Genomic DNA, 20653 nt, shown 5'->3' on the forward strand with positions numbered 1-20653 from the left:
ATTTCGGATTGCACTCTACATTTTCCTTACACTGAAAACTGATTGTCATTAGTTGCAATTTGAAGGTTTTATTGTCAAAAGGTAGGTAAATGTAGTCTTTTAAGGCAGGTATGATAATTATTAATTTAAATCGTATTTTAAAAAGCGAATATCTCAGTGCTCAAAATATACAGGGTGATACATATAGTATCCTAATTAATTTATTAAACGACATCGTGTCATCGCCCTCTGTTGAATGTTTGTTTGCGTTAAAAAATGGGATTGAATTTATTATTGAATTAGGAAAAACCGCCACGGTGTTTTATGAAATGGTTGATGAGTGCTTCAGGCGTGGAAAGTGTTCGAGTGGTACAAGATATTTAGGGTGGTCACGAAGTTGCTACCGTCGATGCGCGGGGTGGAAGTTCTCGCACATTGGGTACATATGAAACTGTTGCAAAAAATCAGGAGGTTGTTCGCGGTGATTGTCGTATAAGAAGTCTTGGTGAAATGATAAAGTTTTAATTGAAAATTTGGAAATGAAAAAAGTGTACGCGAAAACGGTCCCAACGCTTGTTGGTTGTTAGTGTTAAGCAAAAGGAAACGATTTGCTGTAGACGATTTTGAAAACCATCTGAGGGGAACCAGATATCCTACAAAAAAGATAACTTGCGAGAGATGCATTTTTCAATAGGCGGAGGCGGTAGATGACGAAATGGAGAAGGTGGATTCGGTAGGGTTAGAAGAAAAGAAATGGTCGTTCCTTCAAGCCAAAAAAGCATTCCCAAACCTGTAAAAGCCGGGTTTGGATTCCGGGATCATAGAAAAACTGGACCAGATAGTTAAACGCCTGGACAAGTAACGATACCACCGGGAAGTAGAGAGTAGTGGATCGGAAAGGCAACGACTAGTTGTTCTGATGTATCAGACTTCATAGTACAAGCTGCATTGGGAAACCGAACGCAGATAAAGATAACAAGGATGCCGCCAAGGGCGAGGAAATGGAAGTCGAGTAAACAAAGTATTCACAACCTGGATGAAGACGCAGTTCGTCATTTTATAAATTTGTGCAGAAGCAAGTTAACCAGAGTTGTGTGAGAAGTTGTAAAGGTTCTCTCCTTATTAAAAGTTTCTACCGTCTGAACAGCCACCGAAAATTTTTCGTCTTATTCAACCAGATTTGTTTGTCATCTAATTTTGTGTTATAAAGCAAAGTGAAGTTCAGAGACAGTCAGCTTTTGTGTATGAGTTAAATCCGCCTGGTAGCGCAAACTGCAAGTAATTTAAATTTTTTTACTTTAATTGTCGACCGCCTGCGTGCGGGTTAATATGTGCAAACATGCTTTGTAAGCTTTTATTTCTTTCATTTGTTTCGGAATAAATTTTTGTCATTGTCATCAGCATCTAAACCCCTAGTGGTAGTACGAAAAGGAGGAGGTTGGAGCAATAAAACCAGTGGGTGGGATACATATCGTAGTTCACTCACAGCGTACAATAAAGCCATAATAGGAGCAAAGAGAGAGTAGTGGAGAAAATTCTGCGAGAGCACCGAAATGGCGCCCGAATCAGCAAAACTCCAAATGGTTCTTTTAAACGAACACGAAAGGAAATATGAATTTTTCGGAAAAGTGAAGTTGCACTGAAATCGAGAAAGACACATTCCGGGTCCATAACCTTACAACCTAACAGAAACGGGGGCAGTTATAACCTGCACATTCCAGTAGGATAGCAAGCAGCGAAAACTATAAGAACTAGCAAACACGATCATAAATCGTCAAAAATTATATAGACATATAAAAAGTTTCAAACATTTAAATCTCGGGGATTAGACATAATTTTCCCAGCACTTCCGCAGAAAGTAGTGAAACTATTGTCTTCCAAAGCATGGACACTCTTCAGGGTCAGTATTGCCCTGTCGTTTGTGCTCCTAGCAAATTACAAGTGGTACAATCAATCAAGTCTGTTGAGACTGTTGAGTTAAAACCAATCTGCCTACTAATTGGGAAAATCATGTGCGCCTGGTGCAAAAGCGTGTCGTCTTCTTTGTTTCCTGAGTTAAGTAACGAACCTGATCTAGGCAAACAGGAATTTTTCTCCAACTTAAATTAATTTAAAAATTAAACGCTACTAAAATAATTACTAAATTGCAAGAAAAATAGAACAAACAAGAAAATTGCGAATGTCTTACAGCAATGGGGTTTTCCGCGTTTTTTCAAAAACCTTGAAAATGACCTCCAAGCACATTAAAAATATTAGTGGTACTCATTTTTTTGTCAAGAGAAATCGTTGTGATTAGCAAACACGATTTTAAAATGAACGGCGTTTGAAAAGTTTCGAATGACCGCCACATTGCAGTGACGTCACTACGCGCGTTGGCGCTCAGCCGTAGCATTGCTTACAATCGATTCAGAGAAAGAAAACGTCGTTTTGACGGAAAAAAGCGTCGAATAATTATTGCATTTGTACCTGAGTGTGATAGCAGAAGTCATCGCGAACCTAATAAATTGTATATAAACGTCCCAACAGGAAATATACGAAAAAAGTTCGACGTGATACCGCGAATTTGACATCCCATTTGTATTGTTGTGAAGACGATTCTAATTAATTAAAGTGCATAATGTCGATTTACTTTCAGTCAGTTATCGACGAAAATCCATAGATATATAATATTGTAATTGTAATTCAGAATATGATTTACTTCGAACTCTGTTCTGGCATTGAATATAGTGTTTTTATTCAATGGTTCTGGGCATATCTGTGCCCTTACAGCGCACACATTTTTCTCTATTTTCACTTCCACATATCCAACACCCTAATTTTCTCGTTGAAATCCGTAAGGTGCATACTGTATTAGGTACCTACACTATACCTTGCACTATACACACATAACTTGATGTTATACTTCCTATGAACCATAACAGATTTGCTTGTGGGCTTTGACTCCACTCAACCGAGTGGCATGGAAAAACTCACTTTTCGAGAAAAAGGCGGCGACCATTAACACTTCAACCTTTGGCAGACTATCTAACTTTACGAACCAGTCAGAACTCGGTTTATGGCAGATTGCCATAATAAGTCGAATCGAACTCCTATCAGTGTCATGCACTAATATAACTCCCGATCGGCAACCCGCGTAGTGACGTATGCGACGCTCGGCCAATATCGGCATGTCGTCGGTTGCATGACAAAATTTGAAAGTTTTACGATATTATATGTTGTTTATTGACATGCTGCAATTAGGAAAAAAAGTTTTGTATATGAGATGTTTAATTACAGGTTATAAACTTTACAGTAAGACACAAAAAAGTTACAATATTTTTTTTCAGGAAGACCCTGCACTTTCACGTGCAATTTTAACAATACACGGAGCAACTTTTCGTGCAATTTCGTGCGGCAATGAATTGCTGCAATAATTGCAATAAAAATTGCATCCTCTAATACAAAGAATACATAAAGTTTTAAAAACAATATTCCTTACCTGAACATAATGTTATTCCAACAAGTATTGAAAGAATCCAAGCGGTTGGCCCTTTTCCTTCATTGAAATAACCCAAGAATTCATCGTAAAATACACCAAACGAGTAGGTTACACCATCCGCTGAAAGAAAAAGAAATCATATTAGCTAAAATTGCCACATTATTCACAGATTTTAAATCTAGCCACTCGAGATAAGATCCGAGCTATTGGATGCGGACAGTTGAAATTTTCACGCTCCTATGCGCATTTAATATAGTAAAAAGTGGAAAAGCTCAATCTACTTCTAAAGCGCTTACAGCAGAAATATAGTGCACTCAAAGCGGAAATCGCTCCAATAATGACTGTATTTCAGAAAACGAGTCTTAATGAAAGTTATTATGACCACCCGTGGAAAGATCGCATTTTCAGCCTGTCTAAAAAGTATCACGTAGCACCTTTCGGAACAACTTATATCACGTAATGCCTTGTTCAACAGCATTAAAATGCAACGCAGCACCGGCAGTGGCTAATAAGTTCATATTTAATTGACGCGAGCTTGAATCCTAGGAAACATTAATTATTACACAGTACACTATTTACATTTTGAACAATTAAACGGTTAGACAGGTACCAGACATTGGAAATGGATTAACCAATAAAGCACAACAAAAGGATCATTCGACCTGAGGATAATCCGCTTTTGATTATATTTTGATATGAGAAAGTTTTCAGTGTTCTATATAGCACCGCACCGAACGACCGTTTCAGTTGCAAGTCTCATTAAAGTTGCAAAGTAAATAAACCAAATCGTTTATTGGTTGAAAAAGTTTTAATTGAATATTCTCGTATGAACATGTGCAGTACATTTAGTTGCAAAATGTTTGCATGCATGCTGAGCTGAGTGATGCATTCGGTTTGAGTATACAAAGTGATACAATAAATCTGTGGTGATACTAATGCAGTAGGGCTTTGGGAAGCTTTTGATTGAAAAAAAAAGGGAAAAATATCTTTTTCTGCAACCACCTGGTCGAGTATTTGTCACAATAGTAGGTAACCGTACGAAAAAGCTGTTAGTAGGAAAAAGTAATGACCTTGGCAATAAAAAAAAATTACTTTTCAGACTCGCTCTTCTTCGTCCCAACAACGGGAATTTTTGTACTTATGAATAATTATCTAGGCCTAGAAAAAATTCGATACGTCATTTGATTGGGCGTAGTCTATAAAACTACAAAAGTTCATAACATGAATTGTTTAGAAGATGGGGTCGATGTTTCAATTTTTCGAAAAACACTATTTTTGAGTGTTACCTGCTCAGTATTGTTCTGCAGCTCGAGTAATGATGGGCCACCCGGTATACACAATTTCAATTTTAGCATTGGAAATGCTTATGTTTTGTATGGGTATGAAGTTACCAGGTTTGCCGAGTAGAAAAGAAACAAGTGGTGTCGCGTCTAGTGTTGATTGTACCGTACTCGACTGCAATCGGTAGATTCAGGAAAAGTCACGGATACTGTCGATACGGTACTTACTTAACAGTGCGCAGGGGTTTTATCAATTCGAACTTAAAATTCTGACTCATCTCCCGTGATAGTATGACAAGCATGTTACGCCGCTTATTATTCAGGAAGTTTACGTTTACGACACGAGCGAGAGCAGCAAGATTATCCCGTGTGAATAAGGGTTATTTACGTCTTTATAGGTTATACGGTTATCATTTCCAATGTCTCCGATGGTTGCACGTATTGCGAAATCTATGAATTTTTTTTATTAACGTCAGATGCGGTCATGGGTTGGTACTGAGCGCAATGCAGGTTATGCCGTTTGATTTCGGGGTCGATTTAGTTTTGTATCATAATCATTAGTTGTTAATTTTGTTTAAATAATTGCTTTGTTTATGTTGTGTATTTTTATGTTATTTTGGTGATAGTAGGATAAGGAACATCTGGAACATTTGCGTAGTAATTGTAAAAGTTTATCTCCGATCTACGATAAGAACTGTTATCGCTGCGTACGCTAATTAAATTGCAAGATCAGGACGTGTTATCGCCGTTAAGAAACATAAGCCCAGTTTGATTTTTTGAAGATGCGCATTATTTTGTAAAGAAAGGGGGATGGAATGGAAAGCAAGGAATTTGACGTTACACGACACCTAAGATAGTTATAAAGTTTTATACATTTGAGAAAGTTAGATGTGTGTTATAATCATTACGACGATAAACGTTAAGTCAAGTAAATGGAAACGCGTTTTACGTCTACGAAGGAGTTTCCCACTACCCGTCAAAGAGAGTTTTGTTTGTGCGTTTGTTTGTTTGAAAATGGCAGTTACGACCGGAGATTTTGGATTATTGGCAGTAAGGTAAGATTTGCTTTAATGTCTATCGATCGCTTGTAGCGTGGAATATGTTTATCTGGCCCTGAGTGCCTGTTTTTCCTTTTCAAATAAATTTGTGTCTGTAAATGATTTTTGTAGTTAATAGAGCTCACATTACAACCCAGGTAAGTGTTCTCATGATAATTTTTTTATTTCGCACCCAGAATTACGACAGGTGTGAATTAAAAATTTATTTATTAATTTTTTGGAATTTTTTTAATTAACCAGGCAGAAAGATGTAGTCCGATGTAGAAGTGACAGTTTCCACTAACTAAAGTTATTAGGAAACAAATAAAATAGCACGATAAAGACACTTGTCTTTATTCTTTAAATGGCCTGAAACAATCTTTCGATTGAAATATTAAGAGAAGGGTTTCGTGTGATAATTCAACCATCAGCCGTCTACTTTTTCTTTACGAGTTTGCATTTTGCAATCAAATTCTTTTTTAACTCAGTTGCTCTTGTTTTTGTTCTTGTCATTCGTATCCTTGCGTTTGTAGTATTTTTTAATTCCCTTGTCGTTGCGCTTATTGTTACTCTCCTGGTAATCACTCTTTGTTGCGATGTGTGCTACTGTTGAGTTGCTGGCTGTTATCGTCTCACATATTGTCGCTCAATTTTGGATCATGTTGATCTCGTCGATTTCTTGTTGCTCTAGTTGTTCATCTAATTTTTGCTCTTGTTTCCTTTGTTGTTGATGCGCCATTTAATGAATCAATTTTTTTCCTTCTGATGCTGTGACTGTTGCTCTTTTTGTAGAAACTTTTGTTGTTTGGTAATAAATTTCTGTAACTCGTCATCATCTACTTTTGTTGTTGTTACGATTGCTAATTTCGTCACTCATTTTTTTCAACATTGTTGTTCCTCCTATTTCGTTAACGCACAATTTGTTTATTTTGCTTTTGTGTTAGTCTTTTTTGTTGTTGCTCTGTTAAGTGAAAGATAAGATGCTTTCATTTCTGGAAATACTTTGCTGCTGTTGTTTTGGTGCCCTGTTGTTATCCAAAGAAATCAGAAGAGACTGTATATGTATCTAAAGAATTTAAAAAGTTTGAAGGATCGAAAGAATTGAAATTTGAAACTATGGCCAATCTGAAGAAACTGAAGAATTTGGGACCTCCGAAAAATAAAAAAAATAAAAGAGTATAAAAGAAAGAGAAAAAAGAGAAAAACGCAAAGAAGCGGAAAAATTAAAAAAAAAAGTAGATCAACCTCAAGGGTAAGAAGAATCCGAGTAACTTTAAGAATCCTCCTCATATCGGTATCATTTGTAACAGGTGTTCGCTTTAGGCGTTATAGATTTTTTAAATTAAATTTGTAAATTTGCCTGTATATGACATTTTATACGTGTACAGCTTCATAAGGAAAGGTGGAAGAACTTATATTCGAGGAAATAAAGTACGTGGAGAAGAAATGAGTGTTTAAGCAGATAAAAGTCGAAATGCTACAGTGTTGCCGGTTCTAAAAACCGCCTCGATAGAGTATGGAAGGGTATTCTCCGCTATATCTACCCATCTAGAAGCAACGCAACCGAAACCCGGTTCTTTGGGGGGTCGTTTCAGTTTTTCAGATCGGCGAATAAATTGTGAAAAATTTGGTGGGAGAGCGGCATTCTTGGTAAAACCTTTGAAAAGAATCTATCCAGGTTGGGCTGTGTAGTTTTAGCTGCAAAACCGCGGAAATATGTAGATCGCATAAAACAAAATTCTTCGCCGGGCTATCAAGGCGAATCATATGAGTGGTTTTTGAGATCGAGTAAAATTTGTGTCAAAATTCTTTTAGGAATGTTTTTAAAGAGAATTTTTCAAAAATTAATCAGAAATTCTCAATGGGGTGCTCGAATGTTTTATGATCCTTATCCTTACGTTATTTAGCGACTGGTATTTTAAAACTTTCAAGCAACCAATTAAAGATCCTGAAAATGCTTGTTTCTAAGAATCTTCGACAATTCTTCAAATATTTCAAAAAACCTAAACCGGTTTGTCTTTGAAGATATTAAAGGACTTTCTCAAAATCATTTGAGACCCGTAGTTTTCAATTTTTGTTACAATGTCATGGTTTAATCTAAATATAATCATGTCTGGGAAGTAATAAGTCAATGTTTGTTGTACGGCAACTCATACGTGATACTCCACATGGAGGATAATTATGTAATCCTATGAATAGCGTTATGTACAGTTTATTCAGTAATTAAGCATGAGTGATTAATTGAAAAGGTTAAGGAAACGAGGAAATACGTTTTAGACAGTCTGCGGTTTTAGTAGGCAGTAAATTTCCACAAATCCGGTATATCGCAAGATTTAATTATCCAAACCTAAAAGGGCACTAATAATCCGCCAATCGATAAACTTGCAAGAAATACGTTGTTGGTGAAAATCCTGAAAATTTATAGAGGGAAGCTCTTCGCACATTTTTGTTTTGTTATCTGAAATGTATGTCAAGTAAAAGCGGTGATGTAAAAACATATTTTTAATTTAATGTTTTATTTTGAAATCTATTTTTATGAACAGCGGGATTTTTACGGACGAGCAATAAACAAAAACAACAAACAAAAGTAATGAGGTGAGCCGTGGTAAGGAATTGGTTAATTTACCTTCTCCTAGACCGAAATTCTGGATTTACTACTAATCCAATAGCAGTAAGCTAGCAAGCTGCAGAAAAAACTCCGCAACTACTGTAAACCAGTGAACTGCAACTATCTGAAATACTTCCCTTTACTTTTCTAGAATGATAAAAATACAAAAGGAGCAAGCGAGAAGGAGTAATTAATTCCTTAGTCGAAACTAAAATAATCAACGGTAGATTTTACAATTGCGCAATGCTTTTTTGCAATTAAAAATAATTTTACATTATCAATTCAGATTTATCCATTGCAAACTCAAAAGTATTACCTTGTAGCGTGTTTTGGTTTCCTTTAGCAAACAAAGTCGCCAACAATGGAATTTCTGTCATTAAAACGTAAAACTGTTTTCTTGTTTGTTTCTGGAATGATAAGATTTTCACTTCTATTTTTTTACCGATTATAATTTTCTCGATTTTGGACACATAGGGCGAGGTGTCTCATTATTTGGTAGGATTTCTTAATCTTAAATTATTTTGGTTGTGTGACTTTCTAAATGCGTTTGAAAAACTTAGGCGCCGGTGAGTCGTGGGGTACGGCGTGGTTATCTCAGGTTACAGCAAATTTTTGTGTTTTGCAGTCCTTATTTGGGTAGTTGCGTCGTGTAAGATTTGCAGGATAAATGAAAATTATTCCAGGTTCATTTGATTTATAACCATGAATAAATCTGATTGGATGTGTGAAGTTGGAAAGTGGAAAAGATTTGCGTCAATGGGTACGTGTCAATCTAAATAAGTAAAGTAATGGGAAATTGGTTGTTCTGGTTTTTTATGTGATATCTACATTTGCCGTCGGTTCAACTAATTGTGAGTGACCGTAATTTGCCAATCAAAGCTGCCATTCGTTATACGAGACCTAGGAATTTCTATCAACTTTCCTTTTCAAGAGTTGGGTCAATAATTTGGATCAATCTTCTTTTATTGCACTTAAATCTCGATTTCGACGACACTAAGTTCGTTGTAATTACAGATTAGGCTATTTGATGGTGAAAAAACTCCTCTCGCTCCCATCAAAATTACTGCTTCCTCGAATACCTAACATCTGTGTTTAGGTCGACGGAAAACATCTGCGTATCTAACTTAATTAGGTTTACGCAGCGATAAAAAACTCTTATCGGAATGATCGGAGATAAACCGAGATAAATTTCTACAAATCATTATTTCCAAACTTTATAGTAAAAATAAACAAAATAAACAAAGCGAATTACATAAAAAACAACACGAGAAACAACACGAGCCTGTCTCTCCTTCTCTTTATCGTTTAGCAGTTACAGGCGTCTTTTGAAAAACCATGAATGGGGCCCCGATTGGTGCCATATCAATTTTTACCGTTCTAATAATGTAAAATATTGCAACTAATCGCATTTGATTACATAACTGATGTTTATTATAGGGCATCTTTTCACCCTCATCTTACGTATAAGAAACTTGATTATGACTAATTGATTATGTATGTTTTAATTGGGTGGAGGAAATGTTTCAGTTGTTAACCTACGTGGTAGATGTAAAGGTAGAAACGTATTTCAAAGGAGGCGAAAAACTATTAAAAGCAAAACACAATTAACCATTACGATATACTGAAATCGATTCACTTCCCTTTACAAATACCTCAAAGCATTGCCCGGAGGTTAGATGAACGACCAATGCTTTATGTGCTTTCAAATGTTGATTAGCACTGTGGAGACATGCCGTTATCGTTTATTGCCGGCACAATAAACACATGTTTTGGTATCAAAATTTAACATCCAGAACAGTAGTAGGTATATTATTAATAGCTACCGATATTTTGATAAGCATACGTGACAAAATACAACAATTACCTATATTACTGTGATTTTCACATTTGTTACAAAATAATAAAACTATGGGTTGGTATTGTAAAGTACATTTAATTACGTGATTTATTTATTTACATAAATGTATAAGTCTTGAAATGGATTCATTTATAACAGTAATTATTATTTATCACTCACAATGTATAACATAGCACGAGCGGGTGCTTAATGCTTCACTTCACATCGATATTAGAATCCCCTGAAGCACAATTTTATTTGCCAATCTTTCTCGAACGCTTCCGAATGCTCCCGAATATTCTAGAACGACACATGTCAGATTTTCAGGAAAGAATGTGTCACATTCGCATTTGGTTCTTATCTCCTATTACTAATCTTTTATGGGACATCCATGTCTGTCTGAATTTCTCGAACATTCGCTACACTATAAAAGTAAATAAATGCACATGAGAATAATGTGACCTCCATATAGCGTGATATGAGTATAATTAAATGATTCCTAATTGATGACACGAGTAAGTTGACGTGAGTCAAATCAATGTGGTGGTACAGCAACAGGCGTCTCAAGCAGCTTCTCTTTTTTATTTAGTAGAGCCACCCCACTCTAAAAAAGGAGTCGCGCAGAAAAGTTTTCATTGATAGAAAACAATTCATTTCGACGAGACCTTTTATTAGAATACCATGAAGGACAGAACGTGTGGCCCCCTCCCTTCCCAATTTTCAAAGTTTTACTTGGTACCACTAAAAGCATGTGTATGCAAAATATGAGGCCAATTGGTTATCGCATGTAAAAGTTATTCACGTTACACTTTCAAAAACAGCATCTCAAGAAATAATTCATGGGGGAGCCCCCCCCCCCCTCCCTTTAAGACAGCGGAATATGATGGCCGCCTGGCACACCTTCAAGGACTTTATGAATTTTCCCCTAAAAGTAGTTGAACATGGTAGAAGTGGGTCCGGACGGACAACACGCAAACAATAGCACATTGTTTTTCATTTTTAAAAAATGCGCTAAAAATTGCAGTGTCTGACACAGATACCACCCTCACACCTGCGCATTCTGTCCAAAAGCTTTTCAGTTCTTTCTTTTGGGTCTAAGAATACCTATATCCACCAAATTTGGTTCTAATCAGCCGTTTAGCGGGAAATGAGAGCACAGACAGACAGACCGACACAATCGACATTTTGTTTGCTTCGGATTCCTGGTGATTCGAAATGTGTATTTCCGTCAAAAAAAGGGGGTCATTTTTCATTGCAACATATTAACGCTTTCTGTCCCGACCCGTTTGTGCACCCCTGATGGCGTAATTGTATTTACTAGACGTCGTCTAGTATAAAAACAGTCACGTCAATCACGTAAGTGGCCGCACACTGCAAAACTTGTCTTTTTCTTCGCATGGGCTAGGTAGAGATGAAAATATAATAGCAAATTTGTGTACACCTCACAGACGACCAGTTTTGCTACCTACAACTGTTTTTATACTAGACGACGTCTAAAATGTACCAATACGGAGGAGTCATCTGGACGTGAGACACTGCCTGATGAGAATATTCAGTATGTTGCGACGAGATCAAACAACCATATTTCGCCCTTTCCCATTCGAAGCAATTATATTAGCTAGGGTTCTGTGACGATCACAATTGAAAGGAAAAAAATATTTACTGTCTAATTCAGAATCATTATAAGTGACAAAATAAATTCAGTACCTATAGATGTGAAGGTCCGTCGCCACCATGACTAGAATGGTACAGAGCAAAAGGTGCAGGTTCTTGAAAAACGCCACCTTAGCATCACACTGGCTTTTACTTTTCATTTTATTCCAGCAGGTCGACCCTAAGCTAGTCACTGGTTATTACTACCATACAGCGTATTGGTATTCAGAGAAAAGGGACGCCTCGATCTTGGGGGCTAACAACTTTTGTGGATGTAGATGACTATATCAAATGAGATTGCGACATTACAACACATCAGCAATTAAAGCGTCGATCTAAATTTCCTTCTATTTCGTGATATCCATTTTATGATACTATAATTTTATCATTTACTTCGCGAACGGAAAAGGTCATTTTAACATTTAAGTTAACGACTCGATTAAGTAAGGTTTTCCTTATACGACTAGAAATTGTGCGGTAATAAAATAGCCAATTCGTACGAAATAACTGACATTGCCACATAAAGTGAGTCAAAGTAAAAGTGGATTTCCTGTCTAAATGGTAATATTGTAGTATTCTTTTGGTACTTACCTATACATATACAGGGTGTCCCAGGAGGAATGGGCAATATTTTGGCAAATTAAAGTAGAGGTTAAAGGCTAAAATTATAGCCAACAATTGTGATTCAGAAGTGCTTCCAAGATTTCTCAAACCAGAACAGAAAGAAGACGATTTAGCATCCCGTGATTACTATTTATCACTTAGTCACAAGCCAAAGATTTTTTTTGATGATCAGCTGAAAATTGCTGATGGTGACTGTTTTGAAAAGCTAACAAAAGAATATTTTGAAGGTTATCTTTATTGCAGAAATGGTGGAATATGTGTGGAGTTGGTACATATGAGGAAAAATTTTCGTACATAGGTACTAGTATCTGTGGTACTAGTCAGATTACATATAAAAATGTCTCCTCGTAATGTTAATTACCTCAGATACTGCTATACTACCCTTTTAGACTACCCACACAGATTGATTAAACTAATGGTTTGATATGCCAAAAAAACCAAATTTCCCGTGTCATATTAGCTTTGTCTTGGGGAAGTTCCCTTCTTTATAAAACGTTATGTGGTTTTCATCGTACCGCACAAACCTTATCAATCATGCGTTGTGACAGAAAAAAGACGCCTCTTATGGGAAATGTACAAATTCTTGAACAACGCCAGTTATTGTCAAAAAAACTTCCAAACTTCTAACATTTCATTATCGGTTTCAACATTCGTTTCGTAACAAACATGGTGAAAGATATTTGACAAAGCAATCGTGGTCAGAAAATGCATCAGTAATTTTTTGCTCAGTGTCGACAAAGACCATGGGACATTCTCTTATTAATTCAAGGCAGCAAATTGTGATCGTGTTTGTTTTTATAAATAATTAGATTGTAACTAAACTTGGTTTATAAAATTGAATTTGCTTTATCTAACACTATGACTGTATTTCCAAGCAATTCGCAGAATTTCCACAGTTTTGTCCAGATGATTACTAATGTGCAAGGAAATGTTTCCTTGACTCATGGCTTCTTTATCACTTTTTATAGAATAAAATTTAAGTGATAAAAACGAGGTTGGTTGTGGTTTATTATCGTAGTTAAATAAACGAAATGTTACTTGTACGTAATAGATCACATTGATAGAGAGATAGTTATTCGATCGTTGTTGGAACTCAACTTTTTGATTATTAAATAATCCGTCCTCTTATCTCCAGTTTTTTTCTGAGTACGTAGATATGTAATCACTGTTTAACCTACATTTACAATTGCCTTGTTTTTACTACACATGCTGAGTTTAAAACATTTAACGTCAGTTTTTCATCTTTCAGTTACACACATCTGGCAGTTGCTCCAACATGACAGACCAGCCCTTAATTGGCAAACAATTCTTCATCAATTTGGAAAATTAAGTCCTTGCAGGAGAGGAGAACTTTCAGTGTGGAAAGAGACGGCTTATATCAAGAATCTTAAACCGCTTTGCTGAAAAAAATGTATATAAAAAAATTTAAAAATAATTCGTGGTGTTTCAAAAATTGGCGCAGCTATTACTTTAGGTGGCCTCGTTGATGAAGGGGATGGTCTTTTATGCAGTTTATCGCTCTTATCTCGGAAACCATTGAGAATATCCTTGCAATTACTTCTACACAAACAAACTACTTTAAATTTGCTATCAATTATTAAGTAGCGCGAACAGCAAAAGAGTGGAAAAAACCTAACTCCGTCCGTCCGGCTGTTGGCACGATAACTCAAAAACGCTGGTCATAGATATAGATAGACCATGATTTTGGGCCAACCCGCTGAGAAAGACTCAACAACATATATAGGTACGAGCAACAGATACCATGCGTTAATATTTTAGAAAGCTCTTATTGCCGTATGATGCTGATGTGTTATTGCATTCATACCCATGATATTTTTGCGGGCAGACGCGCGAGTTTTTCTGGGGTGTTACTGAAGATTTTCTGCTAGCGGTTAAGGATGGCTGCAACGGGAGCTCGCTTTGCAGTTGAAATTGAATTTCATGTAAATGTAAAACTGCATATGTACCGCTTCATAAGAAAAGTGGTCGCGAGTAGGTTCGGTGAGAATGAATGGCAGAGCCGTGGGTTAAGAGATAATGTCTCGAATTTTGCGTTATACCATCTTTTTACTTGGAAGTTGCGAAGTTTAATTTTCCTTGCTTTAGAGCTCGGACATGTTGGTGAGATTTTCCATGACGGAAGAAGAAAAGAGAATAAGGTTCGAAAAACGCAAAAAGTTAGTGGAATGGTTGCCAATAGTTAATAGTAAAAAAGTAAAAAAAAATAAGCGTGAGTGCACAGTGCAGCGTCAAGGAAGTTACAGGGGTTTATTGCGGGGTTAAAAGGCTAAAAAATTCAAGCGGCACGCTCTCAATCTTACGTGGGTTAAATTAAGGACGAAGTAAAAAAAAATGATCTAAAAAAAAGAAACGAAATAAATTTAGGTCAACGAACCCCATGTAATTAGGTTACAGGTAAAATCAGCTGTTTGATACAATTTAAGTAGACTTTTCCAACCGGTAATGTAGAAAGTCATCTATAGCGTCGTTCCTCACTGTTACGAACATGGCGGCTCCAAATAAAACTACTAAATCTTCCACGTACTCGCCGGGAATGTGTAAATATCGAAGTAGGTCAAATGTAAAAGATAGTCCAAAAGAAATAGCGAAGAACTTACAGGAAACTTGTGAGAAAAAGGTGAGGAATGTTCAAACCCTAAAACATATGTAATGAGAAAAGAATACTGCGCCATAATATACATAATATGGTTAAATGTAAATCACAGATCCGTAAAAACGTTTCGATGGAGTCACCAAGACATCAAAGAGAAAGAGAGAACTACTCCAAAGATAAATATGGTAAAGCCAAAACAATAAATCCCTATTAACAGGTATGACATGGAGCCAATAACATTAAGGGTTACCAAGAGAACTTCAAAGTAATCAACTCGAAGGCAGAAACTTTACTGAAGAGGAAAAAACATACGCATTACTGAATTAAAGAAAGGATCAAATTAAGTGTAGAAAGTCAAAAGCAAAAGAAAGAACTAGGGGAAAGAACTTTACAAGAAGAATAATTTACACTACAAAAATTAACTTACATCTAAACTAGTGGATTACAAAGAAGATACGTAATGGCGTAAGGATTTAAATAAAATATAACAATCGAATATTACTTAAGAAGAATCCAATCGATAATATCGGTCAACAAGGAAATAGCGTTACGAAGTTTCAAAATCAAAAGTTTTACATTCACTTCTTAATAAAACATCCACGGGTCTAGATCTTGCTGAATCAAGATGGCTATAATGGCGATGCATTAAAATGAATTTCATTGGTCTCTATCTCATTCCGTAAAAATGCAATATGGTGTCCATAAGTAATAAGAAAGTAGTAACCTGTTGCTTTTACATCTAGTGTGCTATGGAAATTGTAATACCGGTTTCAGATACTCCGAAAAAAAGTGCTCATAAAAGGTGCTAACGGGAGCCGTCCATATCTGAGTGTTTAAGCTAGAGGAAATGAAAGAGAAATTTGACATTTTCAGTTTTTCAAAGATTTTTCAAAAATTTCAAAAGCGTCACGCCACGAATTTGAACCACCCGGTACATTAAAAAGCGGCGCTGCCACATCGCTAGAGTAACATACGTATGATATCTGTCGGGATGTACATGTACAAACGTATATTCACCTAAGATGTAATACGAGTGCAATACGTATGTCAAACCGGGCGTAAGCTGGGGAATATTGAACGAGTAATTACGATACCATCAACCAAACGTATCTTGACATTAGAAGGGCTGAAGCAGTTTTCAATTTGATACGGACATCTCTTTCAATCTGGGCGAAATATTGCGTGTGCGCCTACAATTTTAAAGCAGCAATTTTTTTAGTACAAGGTTCAAAATGAACAAAAAAAATTGTGTGGCTGATTGTGAACATGGAAAATATTTTTGGCGATTAATAAACTAAAAAATGTTCAAAATTGCCATAAGGCGCATGTAGAGGGTAGAGGAAGTATGTGAATAAATAAACCGGAGAAAACCCTTAAGGCACTGTAGAGTCAGGATCTTCTAAGTTTTATGATAACTGCTATATTCACTTTTTACTGGACATCTTCTGTTTGAAAAAATGACGAATTTCGGCTAAACGATTCATTTTAGATATCATGTGTGTACAAAGTCACACTAAAATTTACCAAGTAATTGAAATATGCAATAATATACAGGAGGTTTTATTTAAAAAATGCAATGTTGATATAAATCACCGTGTATAAGAATTGGAATTTCGTTGAAAATATTTTTAGGTTGTAGCCTTAAGAGTCCTTCAACATGCCCTGACAATGAATTTTAAATATGTGCGTTAATAAACTCACCATCCCCCATCCACACATTAATAGGTCACCTTGTATATATTTTCTCCTGTCAGTAACTTAGCTTGTGTTTCAAGGGTTTAGAAATTGAACTGCATAAAAGTGGTTATCGGGCCTATTGGAAAGAAAGGTTCTGAATACGGCAAAGAATTAATTCTTCAATTCAGGCCAAGGCCGAAACTCTGCCTTGGTTATTGTGTTATTTATTGGGTAATATTGCACTTTAATCTCATGATGCTGGCTCATTGTTTGTTGTTGATTTTGTCTTATTTTTTCCAGCTTCCGTGCTACGTTACATTCTTTTTCCTGCGCTAAAGGTGGGTTTCGCCCCTTGTGCTATTGCCTTCACTTCATGTTAATGGAAATTTCTTTTTATGTCTTTTTGCGTATAGCGGTTAGGACCATCAAGTTAGTGGTAATGTATAATAAATAAATACACTGAAAATAGCTTCGCTATGTATATTTTAAAATGCAAATAGCTTGACCTATACTTCAGTTCAATGTTGTTTTTCAATTAATCCCTCAGAACGATTTTCAAGGTATCTGAGCTATTAGCTCCTTTGTATTCAATTAAACAATGAAAATAGCTACGCGTGTGAATCACGTTTTATTTCTTGGATTCTGTGTAAGAATACGAAAACGGAATGTAATAAGCGTTTAGAAGAAATTGAATTGGGAAGCATTATGTCAACGTAAATAAAGTTATTAACCTGTTACTAATGTGGTTTTTTCAAAGCAACCTACTCATATTTCCGAAGATTAGCGTCCATTATAGCATATTATGCTGTAAATGCAATACATATAGGTACACATGCGGCCATATTTTCCAAACTAAAGAAGATATTGAAAATCGCGCAAAATCGTTTCGGGGGTATCAAGGGGGAACCAGAATGACGTTATGAGTGACAAACCCCCATTCCCCTTAAAAAATCCATACTTGTGACACATCGTTGGAAAGCTACTGAAAAATGCTTAAAGTCAATATTCATTAATACAATTTAACAAAAATTTAATAATTAACAAAAAAAAATAAAAATTAAGCCATGCCTATGTTCGAGATTTGGACGCTAAATTCGAAGAAACGGGATCTGTTATCAATAAAAAAAGAAAGCAACCAAGATTGCTTAATGGAGCAGCTCAGGTTGAAGTTCTTGGCCAATTTGCCATAAATCCCTCAATGTCAGCATTAAATTTTTTTTTGTTAATTAATAAATTTTTGTTAAATAGTCTTAATGAATATTGACTTTATTGGTACCACTGAAAAGCATTTTTCAGTAGCATTCCAACGATGTGTCACAAGTATGGGGTTACCATTTAGGATTTTTGAAGAGGGGGGGGGGTGTTAAGGGGGAGTGGGGAGTTGTCACTCATAACGTCATTCTGGTTCCCCCTCGATACCCCTCGAAACGGTTTTCCGCGATTTTCAAAAGTTTGGATCATATGACCGACTGCAAGTTTTAAAATTGACACCCCGTATGTACACTGCATGATACTACAACTTGTAGTATCATGTGTACACTGTATAGACAGTCACTGATGGAATTAATAACACCTCAACAACTCAAGTGTAGTAAGGAAACTAGCATACACGTCCAGCTGCTACCTTCAGATCTGCGCGAATATATTAAATTAATAGTTTAGGTCCCATATCTCGTACCCGTTCGCGATACTCCAAAAGTTCCACACTTCGATATACCGAATAGCGCAGACCGCAGTTTAGTGTTACTACAATACAATGTTTAACTATGTTGAATATCTTCAATTATCAAATCCAGTGGCAATTCCTTTCAATAAAATTGATTATCATGATACCTTCCATCATTAATCATACACACCGTATAATCACAGTTTCTATGTTAGAATTTGCCACAACATCGCGGACGGGCTCAATTGTCGCCACTGTCTTGTATAAAGTTACTGATGTACATTTAGGTATCCTTAAAAGCGCTCTCTGGTTAAGCAGCAGAGTAAAACTTTTTTGATAGGTATGCCAAGTGCCGACACCTTGAAAGTGTGCCGGATGCCTCTACCTTAATAGGTGGCCCCCTCGAATTCCCTAATACGCCGTTTTGCAAGAAAAACGTAGACAACACACAGAAAAAAATAAGAAGTTTGTTCCACAAACAAGAAAGTTAATTCGTATATGACATTCTTTTTTTTCTCATAGGTACGCGACTTTGTTGACAGGACTTGACATCTGTTAAATAAAAAACTCCCCCTGTCTTCTACGAGGTTCCAGTGCAAAGACCTCAAACCCTCAGACGAAGAGACGGGCGGAATTCACGCAATGAAAATACACTACAAAAATGTGATTCTTTCTGCACACAGTATGTGCACAATTTATATTTATTTCGATATACAGGGTGTTTCATAAGTATCCGTCAGAGATTCTAGGGCGTGTTCTAGAGCCCAAAATAAGAAAAAAATGGGGTGGCCTCACACAACATTTTTGCTAACCAATAATTGATTCAAATGTGTGTACCATTACTGGTGCCGAACTACCGTTTGCTATAATTTTCCTCTTGATTGCCAACCAGTGACGGTACATACGGGAACGACCGATTTCATAAAAGTTGTTTACATTGCCGTTCCTCGTTTCATAATTCAAATAAAATAAGCGCTTTTGGCGCAAAGGAAATTTAAACTAATTTTTATGTTTACTAAGTATAAAACGTTCCGGCTTTAACTAATATTTGACAATGACCGTGACATATATTGTATCAATGAAATAGGTCATCGGCGTAAGTAAACGTACACAAACAGCATACCACTTGCTTTCAATGTTTTGTTTTCGACCGAGTGCAGGTGCTTCATTTCTCTTCTTTACCAGTAGCAAGGTTTGCGCCAGTTTTGATGCATTGGTAATTAGGTACCCTTTTTTTCCGTTTGGTAGTAGATCAACGAGTTTTCCGTTAAAAGTGCAAACATTTCTTAAACCAAACTTGTCTTCATCTGTTAGCGTTTAAGGATTCAGTGGTGAAGATGGTTGTTCCCTTGAATTCTCTTTTTGTGGCCTTAACAAGTTCTCCCCAAGAGATAAATTTTATGATTATCGGGCGCCGTATTTTCGTACGAAGTTTCTCGATGCGATGGCGATGGCGATTTACACTTGATAGTATGAATTCGGCGATTTTTGGATTGATTTGCTAGTAATTCGTCTTTATTTTCGGAGATACCGTGCATTAAACAACAGTTGCGCCGGGAATAATTCCTTAGGTGGCCCCTCGGGTGGCTCATTCTCGCTTCCATTGCGCATATATTTTTTTAATTAACATGACACGATATTAAACACTTTACAGTTCTCACCCAATTGATTAATGCTGCTCATATCGATAACACTCAAATTATCTTTACGCCCAACAGATTGTAATTGCAGTTCAAATTCCCTCATTTTTGAGGTAAACGTGTCTGATAACGAATGCATATAGTTTACATCCATTATTGCATAATATATTTGAGAATATCAGTTAATTAATGTCTATTCAATAGCTTTATATATAGCGGTCGACGGGACTGATCCGTGCACTCACTCCATCATCATACGTAGCGAATCATCTAGAGCGACATCAAGGCGCCGTCAAGTCGATAAACGATTAGTGACAACGATAAGGAAATCTTCTTTCCAGAAAATATGATACGCTGACTGTAGAATTCTATAGAAGCTTTTCGTTTGCTATATAAAGTACTCGCTACTTTTCATCAGGCATTTTAGAATAATAATAATAAACAATGACAATAATACTTTATTAATTTAGTAAGCAACGTCCAATCATCCCCGCTATCTGCATATCAATCTTCTTCTAATTTGGTATGTGTATACAGTAAAGAACACAAAATGAACTGAC

The 20653-nt window shown here is 36.3% G+C and overlaps 2 protein-coding genes across 4 annotated transcripts in view; one reads left to right on the forward strand and one right to left on the reverse strand.

The window, feature by feature from the left end:
* LOC116170946 (SET domain-containing protein SmydA-8-like) overlaps positions 1-20653 on the forward strand; it is a 56837-nt gene that overhangs the window by 21924 nt on the left and 14260 nt on the right. For 2 of the 3 annotated variants that reach the window (XM_031487525.1, XM_031487527.1), the window contains exon 4: positions 13731-13907. In XM_031487525.1, coding sequence (XP_031343385.1) covers positions 13731-13900 — 170 coding nt within the window. In that variant the 3' untranslated portion in view covers positions 13901-13907. The remainder of the gene's footprint in view (positions 1-13730; positions 13908-20653) is intronic. The other variant, XM_031487526.1, reaches the window with a different exon arrangement.
* The window catches only part of LOC116170945 (monocarboxylate transporter 5), a 31923-nt gene that overhangs the window by 5983 nt on the left and 5287 nt on the right, over positions 1-20653 (reverse strand). The window contains exon 2 of the mRNA XM_031487524.1: positions 3458-3577. Coding sequence (XP_031343384.1) covers positions 3458-3577 — 120 coding nt within the window. The remainder of the gene's footprint in view (positions 1-3457; positions 3578-20653) is intronic.

This window comes from Photinus pyralis, unplaced genomic scaffold (assembly GCF_008802855.1).
Source record: "Photinus pyralis isolate 1611_PpyrPB1 unplaced genomic scaffold, Ppyr1.3 Ppyr1.4_LG5, whole genome shotgun sequence".
NCBI lineage: Eukaryota > Metazoa > Arthropoda > Insecta > Coleoptera > Lampyridae > Photinus > Photinus pyralis.